At 46.7% G+C, this 24,296-nt stretch overlaps 1 protein-coding gene across 3 annotated transcripts in view; it reads left to right on the top strand.

Moving 5' to 3' along the window:
* The window catches only part of IRAK2 (interleukin 1 receptor associated kinase 2), a 62,682-nt gene that overhangs the window by 12,612 nt on the left and 25,774 nt on the right, over positions 1–24,296 (top strand). For 2 of the 3 annotated variants that reach the window (XM_072785154.1, XM_072785152.1), the window contains exons 3-6: positions 12,523–12,669; positions 19,232–19,356; positions 21,867–22,061; positions 22,146–22,210. In XM_072785154.1, the coding sequence (XP_072641255.1) occupies positions 12,523–12,669; positions 19,232–19,356; positions 21,867–22,061; positions 22,146–22,210 (532 nt within the window). The remainder of the gene's footprint in view (positions 1–12,522; positions 12,670–19,231; positions 19,357–21,866; positions 22,062–22,145; positions 22,211–24,296) is intronic. The other variant, XM_072785153.1, reaches the window with a different exon arrangement.

Raw genomic sequence — 24,296 nt, 5'->3', positions numbered from 1 at the left:
TGCACCAAGGAGCCCCTTCTCCACCTGTGGAAACTGAAGCCAAGGATGGCTGAGTGAACTCCCCCAAGGGCACAAATAAAGGGAGAGGTCACACCCAGGCATCTGGATCCAACGCCCCCCCATTCTTAGCTTTTCGCATGGAAACTTCACTGAACAACGTTTGGGTCTCCAGCCAGGCAGACATGAGATTTTTTTTCCTGCCAGTCTCTCTTCTGCTTAGAATTTTACTCAGATCCCTGCTTTCCTGGTCCAGCTGCCGCCAACCTGTCAGGACTACAAGAGTCCACCTTGGTTCACCAAACTCTTTTCTCTTCCCCTTCGCCCTACTGATCTGATTTGCCCAAGGAAGGGAGACAAGCTTGTTTCCACATCCGCAAATCCCCCAGCCGTTCTGAGAGCCTGGTTGTGTTTTTACTACTGCTTTGCATCCTCAATGAGGGTACTTCTCCTTCCTGTATCTTGCTTCTTTCATTAGTTAGAAAAAAAAAGTGCTATAAATCTCTGCCCCATTTTGGAGGTGAACATGAGGGCATATTCTGTACGTATGAAGCATTTTAAGTTTCTGTAGTCCGACTAGTCAAAGCCATTTCCCCTCCCCCAATCATGACATCAGGTAAACCTCATGTTGCATTTACTTGCAGAAGATTGTCTTATGAACCTGCTCAGCTGTTTGCATCAGTTTGAGAACCTGACCTCTGCCTACCACTGCTTAAAGGGCTTTAAGAATAGATTTGATAGGGGAAGGGGGTCGGGGCATGAGGCTACTGGGTGATGGGCATTAAGGAGGGCTCCTGATGGAATGAGCACTGGGTGTTACAGGCAACTGATGAATCACTAAACTCCACCTCTGAAACTAATAATATACTGTATGGTAATTAATTGATTTTAAATTAAAAAAGAAAAAAAAAGAATAGATTTGATAGAACCGAGCAGCCCTGGTGACGCAGCGGTTTAGCGCCGCCTGCAGCCCAGGGCGTGATCCTGGAGACCTGGGATCGAGTCCCACATCGGGCTCCCTGCATGGAGCCTGCTTCTCCCTCTGCCTGTGTCTCTGCCTCTCTCTCTCTCGCTCTGTATCTCTCATGAGTAAATAAAATTTTAAAAAATAAAAAAAATAAAATAAAAGATTTGACAGAACCATCCTTGAAAATCACACATACCAGATGTCCTAGCCATAAACTGGCTCCCTCGGAGACTTGCACCTCCAGGTAACATATTTGCCTTCGACAGAGGCCTGAAGATAGTGGGTTCCTCTGGGTTGCATCTGGTCTCTTGAAATCAAGGACTATGGGTGACTGCTGGTGTGGTTGTGTAAAGAGCTAAGTCTGTGGGTCCCTGTTCCTTCGTATTTTCTCGGCCTTCTTTGCCAAGACCACTGTTATTCTATTTGTCAAACTCCTTTTTTTTTTTTTTTAATTTTTTTTTTTAATTTATTTATGATAGGCACACAGTGAGAGAGAGAGAGGCAGAGACACAGGCAGAGGGAGAAGCAGGCTCCATGCACCGGGAGCCCGATGTGGGATTCGATCCCGGGTCTCCAGGATCGCGCCCTGGGCCAAAGGCAGGCGCCAAACCGCTGCGCCACCCAGGGATCCCCTATTTGTCAAACTCCTAACATTAAATGTTATACCAATTATAATAAATTAGCATGGGAGGCTTACTACCCAACCACCCATTCTTCCGGCAAATCTGTTTGCCAGGGTCAACCTATATTTATTCTTTGAGCCATTTCTTGATACTCATCTGTATGGGTTTTTTTTTTTTTAAGATTTTATTTATTTATTCATGAGAGACACAGAGAGAGGCTCAAAGCAGAGGCTCAACCACTGAGCCACCCAGGTGTCCCACATTTCTGGTTCTTTTTCCATCAGCTCTAGGCAATGCCTGTTGATTCTCCATTTCGTAAGATGAAGTTCTCTATTCTCTTGCCCTTTCTTACCCTGTTCTCTCTACTTTCACCTCCCAGCTTTGGGCGAAGATCAGTTGTAAAGTAGTCCTCCATGGATTTGTCACAGCTCCAGACTCTGCTAAGCCCACAGGGAAGAGCTGGGTCTTGGATGAAGCCCTAATCTCTGGGTCAGGACAGGAAGGGGAATTCATCTGTGCATCCTTGGTTGATAAGGATGATATCTTGCGATGGGGAAAATAACTGTGTGTATAAGGCATCTATCTACAGGGCGAATTAGTGTAAAGTAGCATTTCCCAAACCACGTGCCTCAGAAGAGTGCTCCAGCAAGATATGCCCCCTGCAAACAAAGAGTTCATGAATAATTAAACTTGGGAAACCTGTATGCTTTATCAGTGTCCCTACCTTTGGAGATTCATAATGCAAACCATCATATTAAGGCTCTGATAAGTCCTGCAGCAAAAAGACATATTTATATTTAGGCCAGTGTTTTCCATTTATCTTTTATCATGGAACCCCTTTTCATTTGATACTTATAAATAGTCCCATAGAACCAACACACTGTGGGAATCACTGCTTTAGTGAAATGATGACCATGGTGAAATTGCTGGACATCTCAGGGGAGCTTCATGATGGAGACACTGGGAAATCAGGGGCAGATTTTTATGGTCAGGCCAGCATTCAGCATCAGAAGAGTCTTTTGCAGGAGGTCAGGGCTAACCATCATCCTGGGGCTCAAAACACAAAGATCCTACTCCTGAGAGGGACTTTTTCCAGACTACCAGGCTTAGGAGGGACATGTGGCAGGCTTCAGAGCCTAAGTTCTAGTATCTTGGGCACATAGGAGCAGGAATCAAGGCAGAGACCACAGTATCAGAGCTGTGGCTCCCAGCCAGAGGCAGATGGGCTGCCATCACTGCTGAGCTCTAGAGCTAGTTAAATGCCACCAAAGGCAGGCCTGGGAGTTGAGTCTACCGATGATAAGGATCAGATGGCCTTAGCTCTGAGGGAAGAGTCCAGAAACCTGGTGTGCCTAACCTGTGAGATAAAACTCTGCCTCTTTCCTCCCCACAGCGAGTTAGATACATAGAAGCTGGGCCAGAGAGTCGCTAATGAACTAAAGAAAAGTATTTATCAACTGCCTATTATAGGTGAGGCATTAGGGACACAGCCATGAAATACAGATGAAGTCCCAGACCTCAAGGAGCCTGCAGTCCAGTGTGGGAGACAAATGCTGATAGGATGATGACATGGACCGAAACTAACCATGGTGTGAGTGCTTGAAGTGTGTGTGAGATGGAAGAGGGCAGGATTTGATCTCATGATCGGGTAAAGCTTCCCTGAGGCAGCAAAATCTGAGCCTCCATTAGGACAAGTGGGACTAATGAAGGACCACACCACCATTTCTAGGCTGAGAGCGCAGCACATGCAAAGGCCTGGATGTGGGAAGGCTGTTTGGGTTGAGAACCCAAACAGAGGCCATAGGGGCCTCAGGTAGAGGACAGTGATGTGGGTTGAGCCTGGGGAGAGGGCAGGGTACAGGGTCAGGCTACCCAACGCCTCACAGGCTGTGGTCAGGAGGCTGCTTTCTCGGGGAGGAAAGGGAAGATTTTGGAGGGTTTATGCCTGAGGCCTGCCCATTGTTCTGGCTGCTGTGTGGAATAAGGGCCTGGGTGTGAGGTTCTGGGTTTGAGGTTCTGAGGGGGAGCTCAAGAAGTTTCTGGAATCTGAAGGGGTCTGAAGGTGACTAAGGTTTTTATCTTTCCTCCTGCTGCTACCATCTTCCTAGGAGTTTTCTTTTGACTTTTGCAATTTTCACACAGCCTTGTTATTTGGTTGTGCAACCTTGACGTTTTCTAACTTTTTGGTTTGGCATCTCAACCAGAGTCATTTCCTTCCTGGAGCTGGCCTCTCAGTGAGCGGGGAATTTTTGGCTGCTGCCTAAAGTGAAACGGAAGAGAGTGATTTCTTTCTCTCCCGAAGAGCCCGAGCTGTTGCAAGGGCCAGACGAGGCTTATGTGTTTACTTTCTTGGAAGGCTTCCCAATATCTACCCCTTGCTAAGCTAGGGAAGGAGATTGCGGGGATAGGATTCCGGGCCACTGGAGAATTGCCCCGGAGGTGGCACTGTGTGCAGCCAAGGCCCCACAGGCCAGGAATCCACCTAACTGGTTCTAGTTATAACCTGTATTTAGCACCTAATATATGCTAGGAAGGCATCTTACCTCACAAATCTTATTATCCCTATTTTATAAATGTGGAAACTGAGGCTCAGAGATTAACTAACATGCCCAAAGCCACACTGCTAGTAAGCAATGGGCTGGGATGGGGACTCAGGCCTGCTTGACCTTAAACCCTACTGGGTAAGTCACTAAATGGCATCAGGTCTCACTTTTCCCCTCTGAAAAATAGGTACACATATTGCCCTATTTTTTCTTATAAACCGGGAAGCTGCAAAACAAGAGAGGGTGAGGTTTTTAAGAAGTTAGTGCTGTGTGGCTCAGGACAGGTCACCTGACTTTTCTTCCAAACTATAGTTACTCCACTGGAACAGAGTGAGGCTTTATTCACTGGAGGTTTTTGGGGTGTTGTGTGAGAATGAACAGAGGGTATGTATAATGCATCTGAATCAGTCCCCAGTTTTTTTAGAGAGGGAAGGTAAGAGCTGGAATGAAAGGAGCTGCCCACCAGGGTGGCTCAGCAGTTTAGCACTGCCTTTAGCCCAGGGTGTGATCCTGGAGACCCGGGATCGAGTCCCATGTCGGGTTCCCTGCATGGAGCCTGCTTCTCCCTCTGCCTGTGTCTCTGCCTCTCTCTCTCATAAATAAATAAATAAAATTTTTAAAAAAGAAAGGAGCTGCCCTTTCCTGAACTCTTGCTCTGTGCTAAGCTAGTGTAACTAGGCTCCTCTGAGTTGTAAGTTTTGAACACATATTGAGATCATTTGTTAACCAGGACTAGGTTATGTTGCAGTCACACATAAACCCTGAAATCTCAGTTGTTCAACACAATGCACATTGATTTCTCAAAGTCTGGTGCTGCCTCCTTCATTCTTTTTTTTTTTTTTTAATTTTTTATTTATTTATGATAGTCACAGAGAGAGAGAGAGAGAGAGGCAGAGACACAGGCAGAGGGAGAAGCAGGCTCCATGCATTGGGAGCCCGATGTGGGATTCGATCCTGGGTCTCCAGGATCACGCCCTGGGCCAAAGGCAGGCGCCAAACCGCTGCGCCACCCAGAGATCCCTGCCTCCTTCATTCTTGTAGCTGGCTCTGGCTTCTGGAACATGTGGCTCTCAGGGTCAGTGTGGCTGGGGAAGAGGGGCCTGAAAGAGGCTCCATGGCTCTTAATTGTTTTGTCCAGAACATGATGATAGCATTTCCACTTAAAGTCCATTGGCCAGAACCAGTCATGTGGCCCAGCTTAATTGCAAGGGAGGCTGGGTGTGAGAGGGAGCCAAGGACTCTTTGCTAAGCAATGTCTCACCTGTAAGTTACTTCAATTCATGGGGGTTTATGATAAGCCTCTACCTAATGATGGCCTGCGAAGTCTCTCATGGGCTAACCCTTGCCCAGCTCTCTCATCTTATCTGTGCCACTTTCCCCTTCATTCATTCCCTGGAGACTCCTGGCTTAGCATTCATTCAGCTAAGCCACTAGGGTCATCCTTCATCTGAGGAGTATGCCACGCTGTGTTCTGCCTCAGGTCCTTTGCATAGGTTCTCTTAGAAAACTGGTCCCTCCCCAACTGCCTTGCATCATCCCATGACCAATCCTTCTCATCCTTTGAGTCTCTGCTTAAACGGTATCTGCCCACAGAAGCCTTCCCTGGAATAAGTCTGTAAGGTACCACTCCCCCTGTTGAGTTAGTTTTCACCATAGAACTTTTCCCAGTTTATAATTAGAAATCTCTTATTTAACTAGCTTAATGTTGGGATCATGTCCATTTTGATAATGGATGGCATCCCCGGTCCCTAATACAATGAATGAATGAGTGAGTAAGGGTAAATCATTTTAGTAGCTGGTGGAGTACAGATCCAATGGAGAACCAGAGATAGAGCAATTAGGAAGGTCAATTAGGAGGTCATTCCCTCATATTTTCCCAATTTTGTGTCTAGCTTGAATTGAGAATTTTGAGGTGTGTGTATGTGTGTATATATGTGTGTGTGTGTGTGTGTGTGTGTGTGTTTGTCAGTTGGACTTTGGATATCCGAGAGGTCCAGCCCAGAGATTAAAAGGGAAGGGAAAAAAGAGGATGCAGAAAGCTATGTTTGTCACTGATATGGCCAGCTGGCACCAGGATTCTTTAGTTATGTCTGAGTCACTTTTATTTGTTCTAAAAGGATCCATTTCAATCTCATGAGTCAGTTGAAGAGTAAAAATGCACCTAAAAATATTACATCACTGCCTATCTTGAGGGCTTCGAAGGGAGGGAGGGATTTCCAGATTGTGCTCACTGAGGAAAGATCTTGGCAGTTAGAGTGCCCTCTGCTCTAGTGTTTGGTTTCTGGGTTTGCCACAATGTTCAGTGTCCCTGAGCAACTGGGAAGGAGACCCCAGGCCTCTCTCCCAAGGGCTCAGTATGCATAAGCCTTTCATTTTTTTTTTTTTTTTAAGCCTTTCAGTTGAAGGAAGCAGGGCATAAGATAAGCAAAATATAAATAAGATAACTAATCTAGGTTTACTTGTTTTGAATACACAAAACAGAGGTAGCAGTTGAACCTTTTCCCCAGAGCTATTAATGTGAATTAAATAGGCCACCCATAGGGGCTCCTGGCTGGCTCAGTCAGTGGAGCATGTGGCTCTTGATCTCAGGATTGTAAATTCAAGCCCCACGTTGCATGTAGAGATTACTTAAAAGTAAAATCTTTAAAAAGAAAAAAAAGGTCATGCAAATGAGAAAGCACTTAGGACAGAGCCTGATCCAGGGCTGGGGATGGTGATAATAAACACACTAAAGAATAGTTATCACTGTTGAGCACTTGGCTTATTTCATCCTCACGGCTACTCTGTAGGAGTCAGGTCTTTGTCTCGTTTGTCACATGAAGCAGAGTGGTTACCTGGCCAGTAAACCTGCCCTCGACTGATGGGAAGCATGTGAAATGCTGTGAGCTCATCATTTGGCTCCATACCATAAGTGACTCTGCTCATTAGAGAGAGTGTGGACATCCTGAAATAGTAGAGAGAAAAAGGAATCCGGCCTGTCACCCACTGTGAACCACAAAGGGGACACAGAGAAATGCTCTGGCTCTGGTATATCTGTCCCCTGGTATATCTGTCCCCTCAAGCCTCATCCCTCTGGACCCTCTGGAAAGTTCCTCTGGGGAACTATTAAAAACATCCAGACTCTGATTTCATTGTTGTGAGAACCCATGTGTCAACCTCTCACTGCTCACAGCCACTAAAACTGTTACTTTAATCACTGGCATCCCCTCCCCATTCCTGGGGGTCTGGGCTGAGAGAACCTCAAGCTACCTGTCCTCCTGTGTGTGGCAGGGTTGGCTGCCCATGGCACAGGCAGGCGGAAGCTGGTCCCGCCTCTCCTCCTGCTGGGTTCCCCTATTACTGTGCCCCATAGCCACTGTGCCTTTTGAGATCATGCCACTGTCTACTGAGAGTCACAGTTTCCATTCCAGGGGTTAAAATGCTGACAATAGCCATTTACCCCAAATGCTTCCTTCAGAGTCCCTAAGCTGGAAGTCAGAGGTTCTTTCTGTGTGCCTTTTGGGCAAGGAGAGACGGTAGAGGAGGGCCATTTGCACAGTTTGTGCCCCATCCCTGGCCTTGGGCTGGCTGCTTTACATATTGTGCCCCACTGAGTCCTGAGGCAATCCTGGGACAGAGGGATTATCGTTACTCTGACTCCACAGAGAGCCACAAATGATTTTTAGGATTAAGAAGCTTGCCCTTGGGGGGAAAAAAAAAGAAGCTTGCCCTCGGCACGCGGATGGGAATGGTAGAGGCTGGACTTAGAAATAGATGGGAGCTTCCCCACATTTATGCTTGGTTCTGTTCCTTTTTTTTTTTTTTTTTTTTTTAAGATGTATTTATTTATTCATGAGAGACACAGAGAGAGGCAAAGTCACAGGCAGAGGGAGAGGCAGGCTCCATGCAGGAGCCTGACATGGGACTCGATCCTGGGTCTCCAGGATCACGCCCTGGGCCAAGGGCGGGATGCTCAACCGCTGAGCCACCCAGGGATCCCCCTGAAAACATTAAAGAATGTCCCACATGGGTGGAGGCCATAGAGGTCAGCCACTGATGGGCTGATGGTCTCTGTTCCAGATACATCCTGACAGGTGAAGATTTGTGCAAGAAGAGAAATAAAAAGTCGCCAGCAATAGGATGCTGCTGTGAGGTCAGGCCAGGATGTTCACCCTCCCCCCACCCCGGACAATGAGGAAACCAGGCTCAGCTGGGCCTCAGACGAGGGGAAGCAGTGCTGCTTCTGGGGCCGCAGACAGCCCGGGGTGCAGGCGGGACCCTCAGGAAGGCAGACAGCTGGGAGCCTCTCCTCTTGTTGGATATGTAGGAAATCGTAGGCTTCCAGCTTCACCAGCTGGAAGCAGGTGGCTCTGTCCCCACTCTGGTCAAGTTCACATTCACAGCCAGCAATAGTTTTACCATGTCACTTTGCACAAGGGCCTGTGGAATGAGCGTGGTGGTATCACAGAAGGCAAAGGCGTGGGACTCCATGGGTCCCAACTACATGGCTGCTGCTGGGGAGGAACCCCCCTTTTCTAGGCTCTCAGTTTGGGTCAGGAGGGGCTCAGCCTGGGGGGTCGGGTGGGGCAGCCTGGCCCATGAACAACCTTCTGAGTGCCTGGAGACCCCAGATGGGAGGGAATGAAGCTGGTGTTCTCCTGTTGTGGGTGAGAGTCCTGCCTGCAGCCCTGCAGAAGGCTTCCCCTTCTTCCTGCCTCAGTACTCCTTTCTTCTACCTTCCTCTTCAGGTGGGTCTCCTCATCTCCCTGAACCACCGATTCCTTTCTTGCTACTTTCAGGGTTGTGGTGAGAATACTTGTGAAGATATCAAGAACACATCTTAGACAGTGGGTGGCAAAAGCAGAAGTGAGTCAGATCCGAATGTAGAGATCGCCTGCTTGCTAATCTGGGTCAGATGGATTCTCTAGTGTGAACAGCTTCTCACTCTAGCTTGGAAGACTCAGTTCTAGTCATTATTGTAGCTAGCTAACTTGCTTCCTGATTTTTTTTTCCTCTTAGGAAACATACTTTACTTTGCAACCAATGTGTGATCATTGTCGAAAAATTCTACAATGTGCATAAACAGAAAACCAACCAACCCCATAATGTAAGATTATTGCTAATCACGCTATCCAGAAATAATCACTGTTCACATTTTGTGTATGTTCTTCACCTTTGTCTCTGCATACACAGATGTCTTCTATACTTTTTTTTTAAGATTTATTTATTTATTCATGAGAGACTCAGAGAGAGAGAGACAGAGACAGAGACAGAGGCAGGCAGAGGGAGAAGCAGGCTCCTCCCCATAGGGAGCCCGAAGTGGGACTTGATCCCAGGATCATGCCCTGAGCCAACGGCAGACACTCACCACTGAGCCACCCAGGCATCCTGTCTTCTATACTTTTACATGTATTTTACAGGAAACTGGTTACATAGTCTGTAAACTCTATTGTCGCTCAACGGTGTATTTTTTTAGAGGTTTTTTTTTAAAGATTTTATTTAGTTATTCATGAGAGACAGAGAGATCAACGGTGTATTAATAATACCGTTCCATGTCAATAGATAGACACATCTTTTCAGTTGCTATTAAAGTGAAAAAAAAAACCCACCCATACAAGTTTTTTTTTTTTTTCCACCCATACAAGTTAAAAAACTTAAATGAGCAGTCTCGTTTCTAGACATAGAAAGTAGAATGATGGGCTCTAGGGGCTACAGAGGAAAGGGATGAGAAGTTGGTTTTTAATGGAGACAGAGTTCAGTTTGGGAAATCGAAAAGGTTCTGGAGGTGAATGGTGGGGATGGTTGTACAACAGTGTGAATGGCTTAATGCCACTGAATTGTGGACTTAAAAATGGCCTAGGTGGTAAATTTTATGTCATGTGTATTTTATCACAAAAAATATATATATTAAAAAATTTTTAAAGTGTGAATGATTCAGTTGTGTTAAATGAAAACTGAGACTCCTATCCTATTCTCCTTACATTCAATACGTGAGCTATTAAAGAGATAACCAATATTTAAAAATCATAATAGATAGCAATGACGTTCCCGTGCATGGAGCTAAGCAGGTGATACGCATTGTGTCCCTTAGTCCTCATGAAAGGGGGCATGAAGTCAATAGACTTGGGAGGTGATGGAGTTGGTTTCCATTGCAGAGCCTGAATTCTAAAGAGCTCAGCTCTGCTACTTTTTTTTTTTTTTTAAGATTGTATATTCTTTTAAAGATTTTATTTATTTATTCATGAGAGACACAGAGCCAGAGACATAGGCAGAGGGAGACGCAGGCTCCCCGTAGGGAGCCCAATGGGGGAATTGATCCCAGGACCCCAGGATCACACCCTGAGTCAAAGGCAGATGCTCAACCAAGGAGCCACCCAGGTGCCCAATAAATAAAATCTTTTTTTTTTTTTAAAGATAATTTTATTCAAGAGAATAACATGTCATTATCAGGAAAGTAGAAAGCCACCCATCATCCTGCACTCAGCCTCCTCAACTAATTCTGTGCATTCCCTGTAGCCTTTCTTCCCACGTTCCCACCCTTCCCTCCTGCTTTGTGCAGGCAGCCCCTGGGTGGTGGCTACAGAGGGGACCCGGGGAGCTGGATGGGGGACACAACAGTGGAGTCTCAGTACTCCTGCTGAGTCCAGTGGGGACGGTGAAACCAGCCCTGGGTCTGAATCCTATCAGTTGTTTGGGGACAGATCATTTCACCTATCTGAACCTCAGTGTGCTTAAAAATAAAAGGCAGACAATTCTGTTAGCTGCCAGAGGTTGTCATGAAGATCAGACAATCTGTGTGGTTCCATACAAGCATAGTGCCGTGCATTTTTAGGTGTTATTGTTCTAGTTGCAAAGTTTGGGTGTGAAAAACATGGCCCTTTGGTAACAATCGGTTTTGTTTAGAGAGAGACACAGTTCATCTGTCAGAGGAATTGCTACCAGAGGGAGACTCAAAGGCTGGAGATGTTGCATCCTAGGCCCACCTGACACATGTGTGAGCAAGTCGGAAGCTTTCCCCAGGATTTCAGTGCCCTTGATTTTATGGTTCTCAAATATGAGTCCACCCCAGACCACCAGAGGGTGAAGGGCCTGGAATGCAGGGCTGTAGAATTTGGGTTTGGTCTGGAAGGTAATGGGGAGATACAAGGATTGGGGGGAAGAAGAGTATGTATTTTATCTGGACAGTGCGAGGTCATAAAGCCTTTAAATGGGGAAGTGATGAGGCAAGACTTGTATTTTAGCAGGATGTGACCTGGGGAAGGTCTGGAGGCTGCTCCAGCTGGAGGCAGCTGCTGGCAGGGGAGACAATGCCAGGACAGCGGTGGTGGAGGCGAGAGGAAGCTGTATCACAGAGTGCAGGCTCTGAGAAGCTGGTTGGGAGCTGGTATAAATACACCCTCACAGCAGCTTCGGGGTTTCCACGTTGGTGCAAAGGGGAAAGGGATTCCTCTCAAGAACCAGGGGACTTCCACCCAGGCTTCTCCAGCCAGTCCTGCCTGCCTAGGCCATGTGATTTTTGGTGAGCCACTTAACCTGCTCAGGCCTCAGTTTCCGCATTTCTAATAGGGATGAAACTGCAAACAGCTTGTGAGGATGTGAAGGATGCACAGCGGGGCCTGGCATGCTTGGCACTGAAGCTGGCATGGCCACTGTTTGCAGGGTCCCATCTGTAAGATGGGGAAGGATGCACATGGTTCCACTGCCAGCGGAAGGGGAAGCTATAGGACTGCCAGACTTTTATGTTTAGGGCCTCCATTAGGGACTCGGTGGGGTGAGTAGCTTTAACTTCCTCGTGTTCAGGAAACATTCGTCTACAAAGCCCTTTTGCGTCTGTGTTCCCATTGCCTTCGTCTCAACAGCCCTGGGAGGTAGGCACACAGATGCTAGCATTATCACCCTCTCCATTTTATAGGTGAGGATACAGGCTCAGAGAAGGAGAGTGCCTTGTCTGAGGTCACACAGCTGGTCAGATCAGAAGGCAGTTTTGTGTGACTCAATGTCAGAGCTGGACCAATCACAGGAGATTGTCGTGTTCCCCTTCTACATACACAGAGAGGCCAAGGCTGGGAGGGAAAGAAGTCAGAGGCCACAAGTGAATTCGAGGCAGAGCCAGGAATGAGCCCAGGTCTCTGACTTGCAGACCCAGCCTCTTTTTTTTTTTTTAATATTTTATTTTTTTATTTTTTTATTCATGAGAGACATAGCAGAGAGGCATTGATACAGGCAGAGGGAGAAGCAGGTTCCATGCAGGGAGCCCGATGCGGGACTCGATCCCAGGACCCCAGTATCATGCCCTGAGCCAAAGGCAGATGCTCAACTCCTGAGCTATCCAGGTGCCCCCAGACCCAGCCTCTTCATGACTATCTCAATTCACTGAATAATAGTAACTTACTTTCTTTCTACCTTGTATCAGGGAAACCAGTTCCTGAGATCAATTGTTCCTTCCTAGACTTTCCAGAAGCTGTGAAGCCAGGAAGGCCCCTAGAAGCTTCTGTAAGAACCATGGAAGATGAACAGGAGAAGGGGCCGTCTGTGAGGCCAGCCGACTTCCCAGGCCCAGGTATTTTAAATTAGATTTAACTTTTTAATTTAAAGGAAGTGTATTTAAGGAAATGTTTTATCTATCAGGATAGTCAGCTCAGCATATAATAGCAAAAAAGTGGAAACAGCCATGGGGATGGTTAAATTAACAACAGTCAGAACAATACAATACTGTTAAAAATGCTATGGATGTGTGTGTGTACTCAGAAACATGCTTGCAATATAGTGAATTTTAAAAGCCCCCCAAAGTCAGATAACAGAATATATACCGCTTATTATCATTTTTATAGAAAGAAATTAAGATAACTGTAATTGAGGGCTCTCTCTGGGCCAGACACCATTCTAAGTACGTCAGAGATGCTGACTTATGTGATCCTCAGTTGGCTGCCCAAGTTAGGTATTGTGATTGTCCCCATTTTACAGATGAGGAAACTGAAACATGAAGGGGTTACACAGCCTGCTAAGGTCATATGCTCTGGGACCTAGGTATTTTCCCTGTGGTTTCCCAAACCCCGAGCATGGGCTGGTCCTGCTGCCTGCCTCTGCCTGGGAGCCTGATAACTTCTCTGTCCATTCTCCAAGCCCCAGGGCCTGGGCCTCTCAGCCTGGCCATGGGTACTGCCTGACAGGTGCTGCCTGCCACCTCCCCCGCCTTCCTCTCCTCCACACATCACAGATCTGCTGGTTGCTCTATAGCACCTGAGGCACCCAAAGGAGAAGTGATTTGCTCAAGGTCATGCAAGTAGGAAGTAGCACCTGAGCAGTGTGATTGATTATTTATTTATTTATTCATGAAAGGCACAGAGAGAGAGAGAGAGAGGCAGAGACACAGGCAGAGGGAGAAGCAGGCTCCATGCAGGGAGCCTGACATGGGACTGGATCCCGGGACTCCAGGATCACACCCTGGGCTGAAGGCGGTTCTAAACTGCTGAGCCACCCAGGCACCCCTGAGCAGTGTGATTTAAATGCCTCTGTCCCTAACACCATACACACTGCTACCCCACAGCCTTTCAGACCATTTCAGATTTGTTTCCATCCTCTTGTGCCCATGGAAAGGTTCAGGACAGATTGCCAAGCGATGGAAGGACTCAGCCAGCAGGTGGCTTCCCTGGATGGTGGGTAGCGGGCAGGGTTGGGGAGGACCACTATTCACACCCACGTGTCCATTCTCACCACCTCTTCCCGGGGGTCTGGCCTCCCTTCTGCTCCCCTGTAGGCTCCTGAGTGCTGAGTGGCAGGTCTCAAATCCAAGAAATCTCCATTCATTGATGCTGTCCCTGAAGTCAGGGTCAGGGTTGGCCTAGAGGAGTGTGCCTGGGTTTTTGTATTAGACAAACCTGTATCTGAGTCCCACTTCCCATTTTCTAGATGGAGAATTACTTAGCTTCTCTGTACCTCAGTTTCTTCATCTAAAAAAGTGGCCACAGGAGCACCTAGGTGGTTCAGTTGGTTAAGTATCTGACTCTGATTTTGGCTAGAGTCATGATCTTGGGGTTGTGAGATCGAGTCCCATGTTGGGCTTCGTGCTTGGTGTGGAGTCTGCTTGAGATTCTGTCTCTCTCCTTCCTCTGCCCCTCTCCGCATCCATGCATTTGTGCAGCGCATGCTCTCTCTCTCTCTCTCTCTCTCTCAATGAACAAATAAAATCTTAAAAAACAAAAAAATCAAAGAGCAAGCACAGTAATGAAAGCCTGTGCCAGTATGTTGTAGTAAGGAATCAAACACCTCATTGTTGCTACCGTGTAGGTGCTCATCAAATGTTAATATTAGCAGTGTTCCCAACTCCCCAGATAGGTTGCAGCTGGGAAATTAATTCTCCACCAGGGAGATAGACGCAAACAAAAATAAGTGCAGAACTTTGATCAGCAGTTAGAGATAAGGGGAAGTGATCCGAAAGCAAATGTCATACTGGCTGGTGGCCAAAGGGAAGAATCAGAGTAAAATAGGGAAATTCTAGGGAAATGCGACCCGGATGGAGGAGGTGATAGAGGTCACAACTTGGTCTGGCCTTCCTTATCTAGGCGACTGCAAGTCCAACTTCGTTGGGCAAGGCCCGAATGGCCCTCGGGAGCACATTTGCCCCAGCAAGTCAAGATGATAAATAAACACAGTCCACAGACGGAGGAAGGAAGCTGGTTGTCTCTCTTTGCCCAAACAGAAACGAATCATGAATTTAATCTAATAACCCAAACCCCATCTTCTCTTGGGGAAATGCTAAGATTCTGTTGGGCCCCCAAGTTCAGGCTGACTGATTATTGTGCTTGAGTGGAAAATGCAGAGGTGGTAGTGGCGGCAGGGGAAGACAGAGGTGGCAGTGATGCCACCTGCCATGTGGGAGCTGCTGGCCCAAGAGCTCCTTGTGCCCCACCAAGTTGCCCTGTTGCCCCCATGATGTGGGGGCTCTTGTTGCTCCCCTGGACAGCTGGGGAAGGCTGCATCACCTGCTGAAGCTTCATGGCTGAGAAAGTGGTAGGACCAGGATCCAGCTCAGGGCAGTTGCTCCTGAATCCACATGGTAACCTCACCCTGCACGTACTGATTCCCTTGTAGGTGGGAAGGAAATGGGAGAGAGACACAGAGGAGGAGAATACATGAGCACGAAAGCCATCAACGAGTTGTGAGCCACTCATTAAACAGCTTCACAGGGCACCTGGGTGGCTCAGTGGTTGAGCGTCTGCCTTTGGCCCAGGTCATGATCCCAGGGTCTTGGGATGGCTCACCCACAGGGAGTCTGCTTCTCCCTCTGCCTATGTCTCTGCCTCTCTCTCTGTCTCTTATGAATAAATAAATACAATCTTTAAAAATAAATAAATAAACAGCTTCACAAAGCTGGAATTCAGATAATAGGGCTTTAGTAGCCGACGTACCTGTCACAAAGTCTTAGCTATAGGAGAGGCTGTCGGGCTATCTGTCAGGATCTCTTATTCTGCACATAGTTTTACCAGCTCTGGGACACCCTGTGTGCCAGAGACTGATCTTTGTGCTTTTTAACTGTCATCTCGCTTATTTTGTCTGGACAAGAACTCTACCAGGAGTGGGCTTTTCCTGCTCTTTTTGCATTTGAGAAAGCTCAAAGAAATGAAGCACAGGTCACCCTGGTTCAAATCTTAGTAATAAAAGAGCCAGGGGCAGCCCTTGTGGCTCAGCGGTTTAGTGCCGCCTTCAGCCCAGGGCCTGATCCTGGAAACCAGGGATCCAGTCCCATGTCGGGCTCCCTGCATGGAGCCTGCTTCTCCCTCTGCCTGTGTCTGCCTTCTCTCTCTCTCTCTCTTTCTCTCTGTCTCTCATGAATAAATAAATAAAATCTTAAAAAAAAAAAAAAGCCAGGACTTAAGGCCCTTTCTCTCTGATACTGACAGAGGACATGGGGAAGCTGTAGAGGCAGCTCCACTGGTGCCAGTCACAGGGCAGGATGTAGGAAACCTCAGATCAGAAGCGGCACATCTCTAATGTACTTTACTCATGCCTTCAGTGACACTCAGCAGAATGAGATGCAATGTATTCTGCTTGGTAACGCAGACTTTCCAGAAAGATTGTTGTAGGAAATATTTTTTTAGTGAAAGTTTTGGCACGTGGAGGGTGAGTGATTTGGAAAGGACATGTGTAAGGAGGAGTGTCTTCCCAGATCCAGGGCTTCCACCAAGCATTTACAAAGCAAGTCTAGTTCTTATCCGATTTGTCAGCTTTGTGGTATTGGCTCAAATCCCATTCCTTTTTCTCCCCAAACCACAGGGATAAAGAGCCACTCCTTCAATGAGTAGCCCTCATATGTCGCAAGAGCAGACCTCAGTGACCACCCTCCCAACCCAAGAGGCCTAGTAGAGCCCTCAGGTGAACCCCAGGCATCAATCCAGACCTGAAAGTCATGGTTAATGCGAGACCAGTGCTGGCCTGAGAGTCACTGGGCAACGGGAGAGGAAGAGGGACCATCTGTGCCCTGAGAGCCCTGCCGCAAGGCCAGGGTCAGGGTGAGGGCAGAACTTGAGGGCTCCCAGTGGTACAAGAGAACACAGACGTTAGAAAAGATGTATATCTTATACCCAGGAAACTAGGGGTTTCAATTAAGGCTAAATATATAATGTGTGTGAATTAAAGTGGATTGAAAGAAAAACATCAAGTAACTCACCGTGAGGTAGTACAGAGCCACGGCCAACAATTAGGAGATGGAGGAACATGACCACAGTTTGGAGACACAGGCCGAGGGTACCAAGCTAAGGCCAAGAGAAGGCAGGGCCTGGGCAGAGGCAGCAGTGGCAGGGAGCCTTTCTGCAAGGCATGGTCCCCGGGCCCCCAAGCAGAGGCCTGTACTAGACTGGGTCACCTGAGAGGCAGAAGGTTTCTCCTCCTCCTCCCCCTCCTCCTTCTTTTTTAAAGATTTTATTTATTTATTCATGAGAGACAGAGAGAGAGAGAGGCAGAGACTCAGGCAAAGGGAGAAACAGGCTCCCTGAGGGGAGCCTGATGAAGGACTCAATCCTGGGACTCCAGGATTACGCCTTGAGCTGAAGGCAGATGCTCAACTGCTGAGCCACCCAGGTACTCCCAGAAGGATTTGCACAGAACAAATGCCTGAGAGAAAATGGAAAGGAGCTGGGCAGGGCTGGGGGAGGCTTAGGGTCTGGAGCGAGGAGAGGGGGTGAGGAGGTTGGGGGGCGGTGTCTAGGGCAGGCTCACCTGGAATCTTCAGGGAGGTCAGGGCCCTGAGTCTCCCCTCATTTTCCCCTCCACACCCAGCCAGAAGAGCAGCCCCTAGGCAGCATGGGTGGTTTTTGTGGGGTGGATCTGAGAGGGTGGTGGAGCTTGTGGTCCACTGTCTGGGAGCAACAGCTGGTCATCAGCAGACGACTCAGGGAAAGAGCCTTAGGGTGCCCCCTCTCTTGGGCTCTGTGGGGATGACAGAGCCTGAGCCTGTGGTAGTTGAGCTTTGTTTTTATCAACTCCCTAGGTTAATAGTTAAGTAAGCCCCATTCTAGTTTCCTCATGGTGCTATTTTCAGTTTTCTGAATTAAGTTTTTTTTTTTTTTATGGCCAAAGTTCTAGATTAATCACTCATTTCCTGATGTTATAAACCAGAAATACCTGAAGCAGGTGGATTGGGCCAGTAACCCTGATGTCAAGGCCAGATTCCCTTGGAGGGCCGGCACTCAGTTCCTTGGAGGCCATCCCAGCCACGGAGCCACCTGGGTGTCTCCAGATGGTGACATCCGGAGCTTCTGGCTTCTGGCCGAGGCCTGCTCCTGTGTGGATCAGCCACCGCAGCTCATCTCTCCTCCTGTCTCATCCCTGGCTTGCATCTGCTCCAACTCATCCGACTCCAGGGTGCCTCATTAGTGTTCAGGTTAATTTTTTTTGTGGTGCCCAGTGAAGAAATGTCCCCTTTTTAACCTGGCTTTTACCTGACCCCAAGCTACTCCTCAAGCCTTCTCTCTCCTGAATCTTCTTCATTCACAAAGGGATTAAGAGTGCAGACTTCAGGAGCACCTGGGTGGCTCAGTGGGTTAAGCATTTGACTGACTCTTGATCTCAGCTCAGATCTTGATCTCAAGCTCCTAGTTGGGCTCCATGCCCCACATTAGGTACCCTCTGTGGAACCCACTTTAAAAAAAAAAAAAGAGCATGGATTCCAGAGCCACCGGCTGTGTGCCCTTGGAAAGGTTACTTTACCTCTCTCTGCCTCAGTTTTACCATCTGTAAAGAGGATATGATCTACTGAGATAGTTGTGAGGCTTAAATGACTTCACAAGGTGGCTCATTTAGAGTGACGTCAGTGTTAGTTAGCTAAGCGTGCCTGGAGTACTTTATGTGTGCTGGGGCTTGCCCACTCTCATACCTTCACACAGCCAGCCCTACTCCCCCAATACCCTCTGACCTCAGATCCACTTTTTAAAATCCTCCTCCTTGGCCTCCCAACCTGCTTTGGTGACCTCTGCTGCCTCCCCGCCCTTGGAGGGTGGTCATTGCCATTGCTGTTGTGATGGAGTTTTCTGGAAGACGGGCTCCATAGCTGATCACCTGTGTCCTTCACTGCTCCTTGTGTGGGAGGTGGGACAGTTCAGGGCTTGGAAATCCCATGGATTCCCATTTGAATTGTGGCTCTGCCCCTTATTGGGTGTGCGGCTCTAGGCAAGTAGCCACTACCTCCAGTGCTTCCATTTCTCTACCCACCAAATGGGAATCATATATAGAACCAGCCCAGGGGGCAGCCCCTGGTGGCGCAGCGGTTTGGTGCTGCCTGCAGCCTGGGGTGTGATCCTGGAGACCCGGGATTGAGTCCCGCGTGGGGCTCCCTGCATGGAGCCTGCTTCTCCCTCTGCCTGTGTCTCTGCCTCTCTCTCTCTCTCTCTCTCTCTCTCTCTGTGTCTCTCATGAGTGAATAAATAAAATCTTAAAAAAAAAAAAAAAAAAAAAAAGAACCAGCCCAGGGATGGGGCTGTCATAGAGCATCACTGAGGTAACTAGAGAGGAGCATGTAGGCTGGCAGCTGGGGGGGTCAGGAAGTAGCAGGTGTTGTGTTTGTAGAGTGAATGAGAAACTGGCGTGGGAACTGGTTGAGGACCCCCTCCTGTCTTCCTCCTTTCCAGGACATGGCCAGACCCATGAGCCCTCCTTTCCAGGGCCTGCTCCAGCCAGAACCAACCTCCTACCTCCTTCTGCAGATGCCCCTCATTCCTTAAAAACCGACGTTCCTGTTTCATCTAATTCAAAGGTAAACCTTCCCCACCCCCAAGTGATCCCCACTCCCCCCAGCTTGTGGCTCTTGCCCAAAAATGCAATGTATTAGGGCACCTGGCTGGCTCAGTCAGTAGAGCTTGCAGCTCTTGATCTCAGAGTTGCGAGTTCAAGCCCTACATTGTGTATAGAGATTACTTGTTTTTAAAAAAGATTTTATTTATTTATTCATGAGAGACACAGAGAGAGGGGGTGGGGGGAGAGAGGCAGAGACACAGGCAGAGGGAAAAGCAGGCTCCACGTAGGGAGCCCAATGTGGGACTCGATCCCAGGTCTCCAGGATCACACCCTGGGCAAAGGCGGCGCTAAACTGCTGAGCCACCTGGGCTGCCCTATGTATGGAGATTACTTAAATGAATAAACATTAAAAAAAAAAAAAAGCAATGTATTGGAACCAATTTGGAGGCTAGGGTTTAGGGGAATGAAGGAGAAAGGTGACTCATGGAATTACTCTAAGCTTCTAAGACTAAATGCAAGCTAGTGAAGCCCAGGCTTGGGATGGGAGTGACTGGAGACGGTGCACTTTACATGAATACATGTTTGTAATGAGATTTTCCATTATTTGTGTTTAAATGAGAGCTGATACATAGCATCCTTCTCCCCGCAAAGTATATTGGTTACATTTATACTAAGTCATTTGCTTACAAACCACCTCTGTTCTAACCTTTTTTCCACATAGTATGTCTGAGTTATCTTGAATTTTCTTTTTTTAGAAGATTTTATTTATTTATTTGACAGAGAAAGAGCATGAGCAGGCATAGAAACAAGGGGAGAGGGAGAAGCAGGCTCCCCACTGAGCAGGGAGCCTGATGCAGGGCTCTGTCTCAGGACCCTGGGATCATGACCTGAGCCAAAGTCAGATGCTTAACTGACTGAACCACCCAGGCATCCTGTTATCCTGAATTTTCAATGACTTGGGTCCAGGGCCACATATGGCTTTTGTAGCACTTTTGCATTCATGTGCCTTTTCTTTCCTTCATTAAAAAAATTTAAAGATTATATTTTACAATTGTATTGGCACAAACATGAATGTAATCCAAGCTGGATTAAAAATTAAAACATTTTCTTTGACTCTAAAAGTTCATTTTTGTTCTTCTGACTTTAAAAGAAATCAAAAAGTTTTTGTGGGCCTCTAAAAGTGTCTTGGGCAGGGTGCCTTGAGGAAAAGCTGATGCTATATGGGTCTGGTTAATGAAGTTCTTCCATAGAGGAGATGGACACTTAAGCATGGGTTTTTGGGTTTTGTTTTTTAATAATAATTTTCTAAGACAATTTAATAATTGGGAGAATGATCATGGTATAATGTTAAGTAAGAACACCAGAAATCAAAACTGTGTATGGCATGATCCCAATTTTAAAAATAAATCTTGTATTTCTAATTTACAAGAAATGGGTTAAACTTAAAATTTTTTTAAAGATTTTTTTTTGAATTTTTAAAGATTTTATTTATTTATTCATGAGAGAGAGAGAGAGAGAGAGAGAGAAAGGCAGAGACACAGGCAGAGGGAGAAGCAGGCTCCATGCAGGGAGCCTGACGTGGGACTCGATCCCGGGTCTCCAGGATCAGGCCCTGGGTTGAAGGCAGCTGTAAACTGCTGAGCCATCCAGGCTGCCCTGGGTTAAACTTTAATAGCAGTTCAGTGGGTAATGGGATCATGGATGGTTTCTTCCCCTGTAATTTTCTAAAACAGTCTATAAGCATATATAGCTTTAAAATGTTAAATTTCTGTGCACCTATTTTTTTTAAAGATTTACTTATTTATTCATTCAGAGAGAGAGAGAGAGAGAGAGAGAGAGAGATAGGCAGAGACACAGGCAGAGGGAGAAGCAGGCTCCACACAGGGATCCCAATGTGGGACTCGATCCCGGGTCTCCAGGATCACACCCTGGGCTGCAGGTGGCACTAAACCGCTGTGCCACTGGGGCTGCCCTGTGCACCTATTTTTAAAAAGGTACACAGAAATAAAGTGTTACTGAAATAAAGCTGCTTTTCATAAGTTCACACAGAATTGCATTTGGTTATGTGAATCTAGATCCTGCTTCCTGCCATGTACACCATGTATAGGACCAGGGGCACCAGTTCAGCCATTGGCCAGTTGCATGACCTCACCTTAGCTCCCTGACCTCCGTGGTTCTCACTTTTGTAAACTGGGGGGAAAAAAAACAAAACAGAAAAATCCAACCATGTGCCAGGAATATTCACATTTTAGTTCATCTTCAGGATTACCTTCCAGAGTACTATTGATATCTTCACTTTTGCTGCTGAGGAAATTCAGGCTCAGAGAGGTTAAGTTACTTACCCAAGGTCAGAGAGCTAGTTAGAGGCAGAGCTGGGATTTGAGCTGGTCCTACCCATGTCCTATTTCTCCTCACTGGACAAGATGAACTTCTCCACCCCTTTAGCTCTGATAATCTGAGATTCCCTGAGGCAGTAGGGAAAAAAATATTTTCCATATTAATCTCCATCTCTTCTCCTTGCATTCCCAGGACTTTAGCACCTCTATTCCTAAGCAGGAAACACTTTTGAGCCTGGCTGGAGACAGCCTTTTCTGGAGTGAGACAGACGTGGTCCAAGCAACTGATAACTTCAACCAAAACTATAAAATCAGTGAGGGGAACTTTGCTGACATCTACAAAGGGCAAAAACATGGCACGCTATTCGTCTTCAAGAAGCTCAGAGAGGCGAGCACTTCTTGGTTTTTTGTAAGGGGGTGGAGGCCTTATGGGTGAGGCTGGATTTTCATGTTTCATTGTCTTTTCCCACAGGCAGCCTACTCAGGTCCAGGATCGATTGAAAAATTCTTCCAGGCAGAGGTACAAATTTGTCATAGGTGAGCTTCCCCTTTGGAAAATAATTTGTTTGATAGGGTGACAGCTACCTTTTCTATAATGCTTCCTGTGTGCTGGGCATATCTTAAGTACTCCATATGTATAAATTCATTTAATCCTCACAAGAACCTTGTAACATAGCTACTGTTATCAGCACTGTTTTGCATGTGGGCAGAGGCCCAGAGAGACCAAGTGTCTTGTCTAAGATCGTCCAGCTAGTAGGTGGCAGAGCTGGAATTTGAATCTAGGTTGGTCTGGCTTCATAGTCCATCCTTTTTCTGTGTAGCAACTATATGTGTAGATTAGAATTATCAAAGAACCTTGGTTTACTTGGCCCAGCTCCTACCTTCCAGGGTGGAAGAAATCTGTTTCTATCCCATGTTTTGAGATGGGCAGAGATGTACTGTTTCTAACTGTAATGGCAAATCCACCTTAAAATGGTATTGTTCTGGAGCAGGAGTTGGCAAATGATAACTCATGGGCCAGATCTGGATGTGCCTGTGTTTGTATGGCCTGACTATTAAGAATGGGTTCTCTATTTTCAAATGGTTGAAAAAAAATAATAAGAGTATTTAATGACACATGAAAAGTCATGAAATTCAAATTTAAGTGTCCATAATAAAGTTTCATTTATTACATTTATTTCATTTATTTATTAATACAGCCACATGTACTTATTTCTGTATTCTCTATGGCTGTTTTTGTATGATAGTGTACAATAAAGTCTTGAGTAATAAAGATCTTTAAAAGTCATCCTCAAACCTGCTCATTTTACAGAAGGGGAAACCGAGGCTGAGAAAGGAAGTGAGCCTGCCTGTCCCAGAGCTGGTGGGGGACTGGGAAAGAGAACAGGAAGGACCTGGGGAGACTTGTTCTGGCTCTGCTGTCACTGACTGATGAATTTAACAATGGCATATTGGGCACCCGTCAGGTGCTGGATGCCAGCTGTCATTCAACCTTAGCAAGCTGGGTTTCCTCTGTCAGCATGCAGCCTTGAGTGAGGAATGCATGATTATTGTGGAGCATCTTAAGAAATAAAGAATATCATAAATAATAAAATAGAAACCACTTGTTTTCCATAGCACCTACAAATAACTACTCCTGTGTTAGTATTTTGATATATTTTCTTTACTGTTTTCTCTATTCATACGTGTGTATGAATAAACACACACATATTTCATAAAAAATGAAAGTATAATTCCCCTTTCCATTTTGGCAAAGTGCCTTCCTGGACTTGGCAGACACTCCATTCATTGATTGGGCAAATGTGAGTTGTCAAGGCTTTTTTGCCTTTTTTTTTTTGGCTCTAGGATGAATATATATCCCCTGCCTAGGGAACATTTATGGTCTAGGAGAGACTGAGCGTAAATGACTCTCATGAGTGTGAAAAGTGCAGTAGGATGGCCTGGGGGGTGGGGGAGTGGAGGAGGGCAGGCGAGCTGGGGCAAGAGGCCATTCTAATAGTCTCATGGAGCATCTATCAGGGTCTGACTCAAGGCAGAGGAAGGAGGAATGAAGGGGACTTTTGGAAAGCTATTTATTTTATTTATTTATTTATTTTTTTAAATTTTTTTTTTGAAAGCTATTTATGACGGTGAATGCTGACTAATTAGATGGGAGAGATAAGGAGGTTTCCAGGAAACTGCATGGAGACTGCAAAGTTACCCTTTGCTGAGATAACAGCTGGGCACAGAAGCAGGTTTGGGGCTTGTTGAGTCTAGGGTGTTCACCTGGAGCATCAGGATGCAAGTAGACATTCAGGTCTAGAGCTTGGGAAGGGGCTGCAATGGGAGGTTTGAGGGCATTCCTCATAGAGGTGGGAGATACCTGGAGACACAGCTTCTAAAACAAGATGACGAGCTGAGCTAGGATACTTAGCTTTCAGAGGAAGACAAAGGAGGAGGATTATAGTGAAAAGGGCCAAGAAAGAGCCATCAGAGATGTAGGAAGAGTCAGCAGGGAACAGTGACTCAGAACCCAGCAGAAGAGGATTTCAGGGAAGAACCCAGTCCTGAGAGTCAAACAGACCTGCGATCTACTCCTGCCTTCACTGCTTACTGGTTGTGACTGTGAGCAAGTTCGTTAACT

The sequence above is a fragment of the Canis lupus genome, chromosome 19 (genome assembly GCF_048164855.1).
Source record: "Canis lupus baileyi chromosome 19, mCanLup2.hap1, whole genome shotgun sequence".
In the NCBI taxonomy this organism is placed as follows: Eukaryota; Metazoa; Chordata; class Mammalia; order Carnivora; family Canidae; genus Canis; species Canis lupus.
Note: the sequence above shows the minus strand (reverse complement) of the source record. Positions and strands in the feature narration are given on the sequence as shown.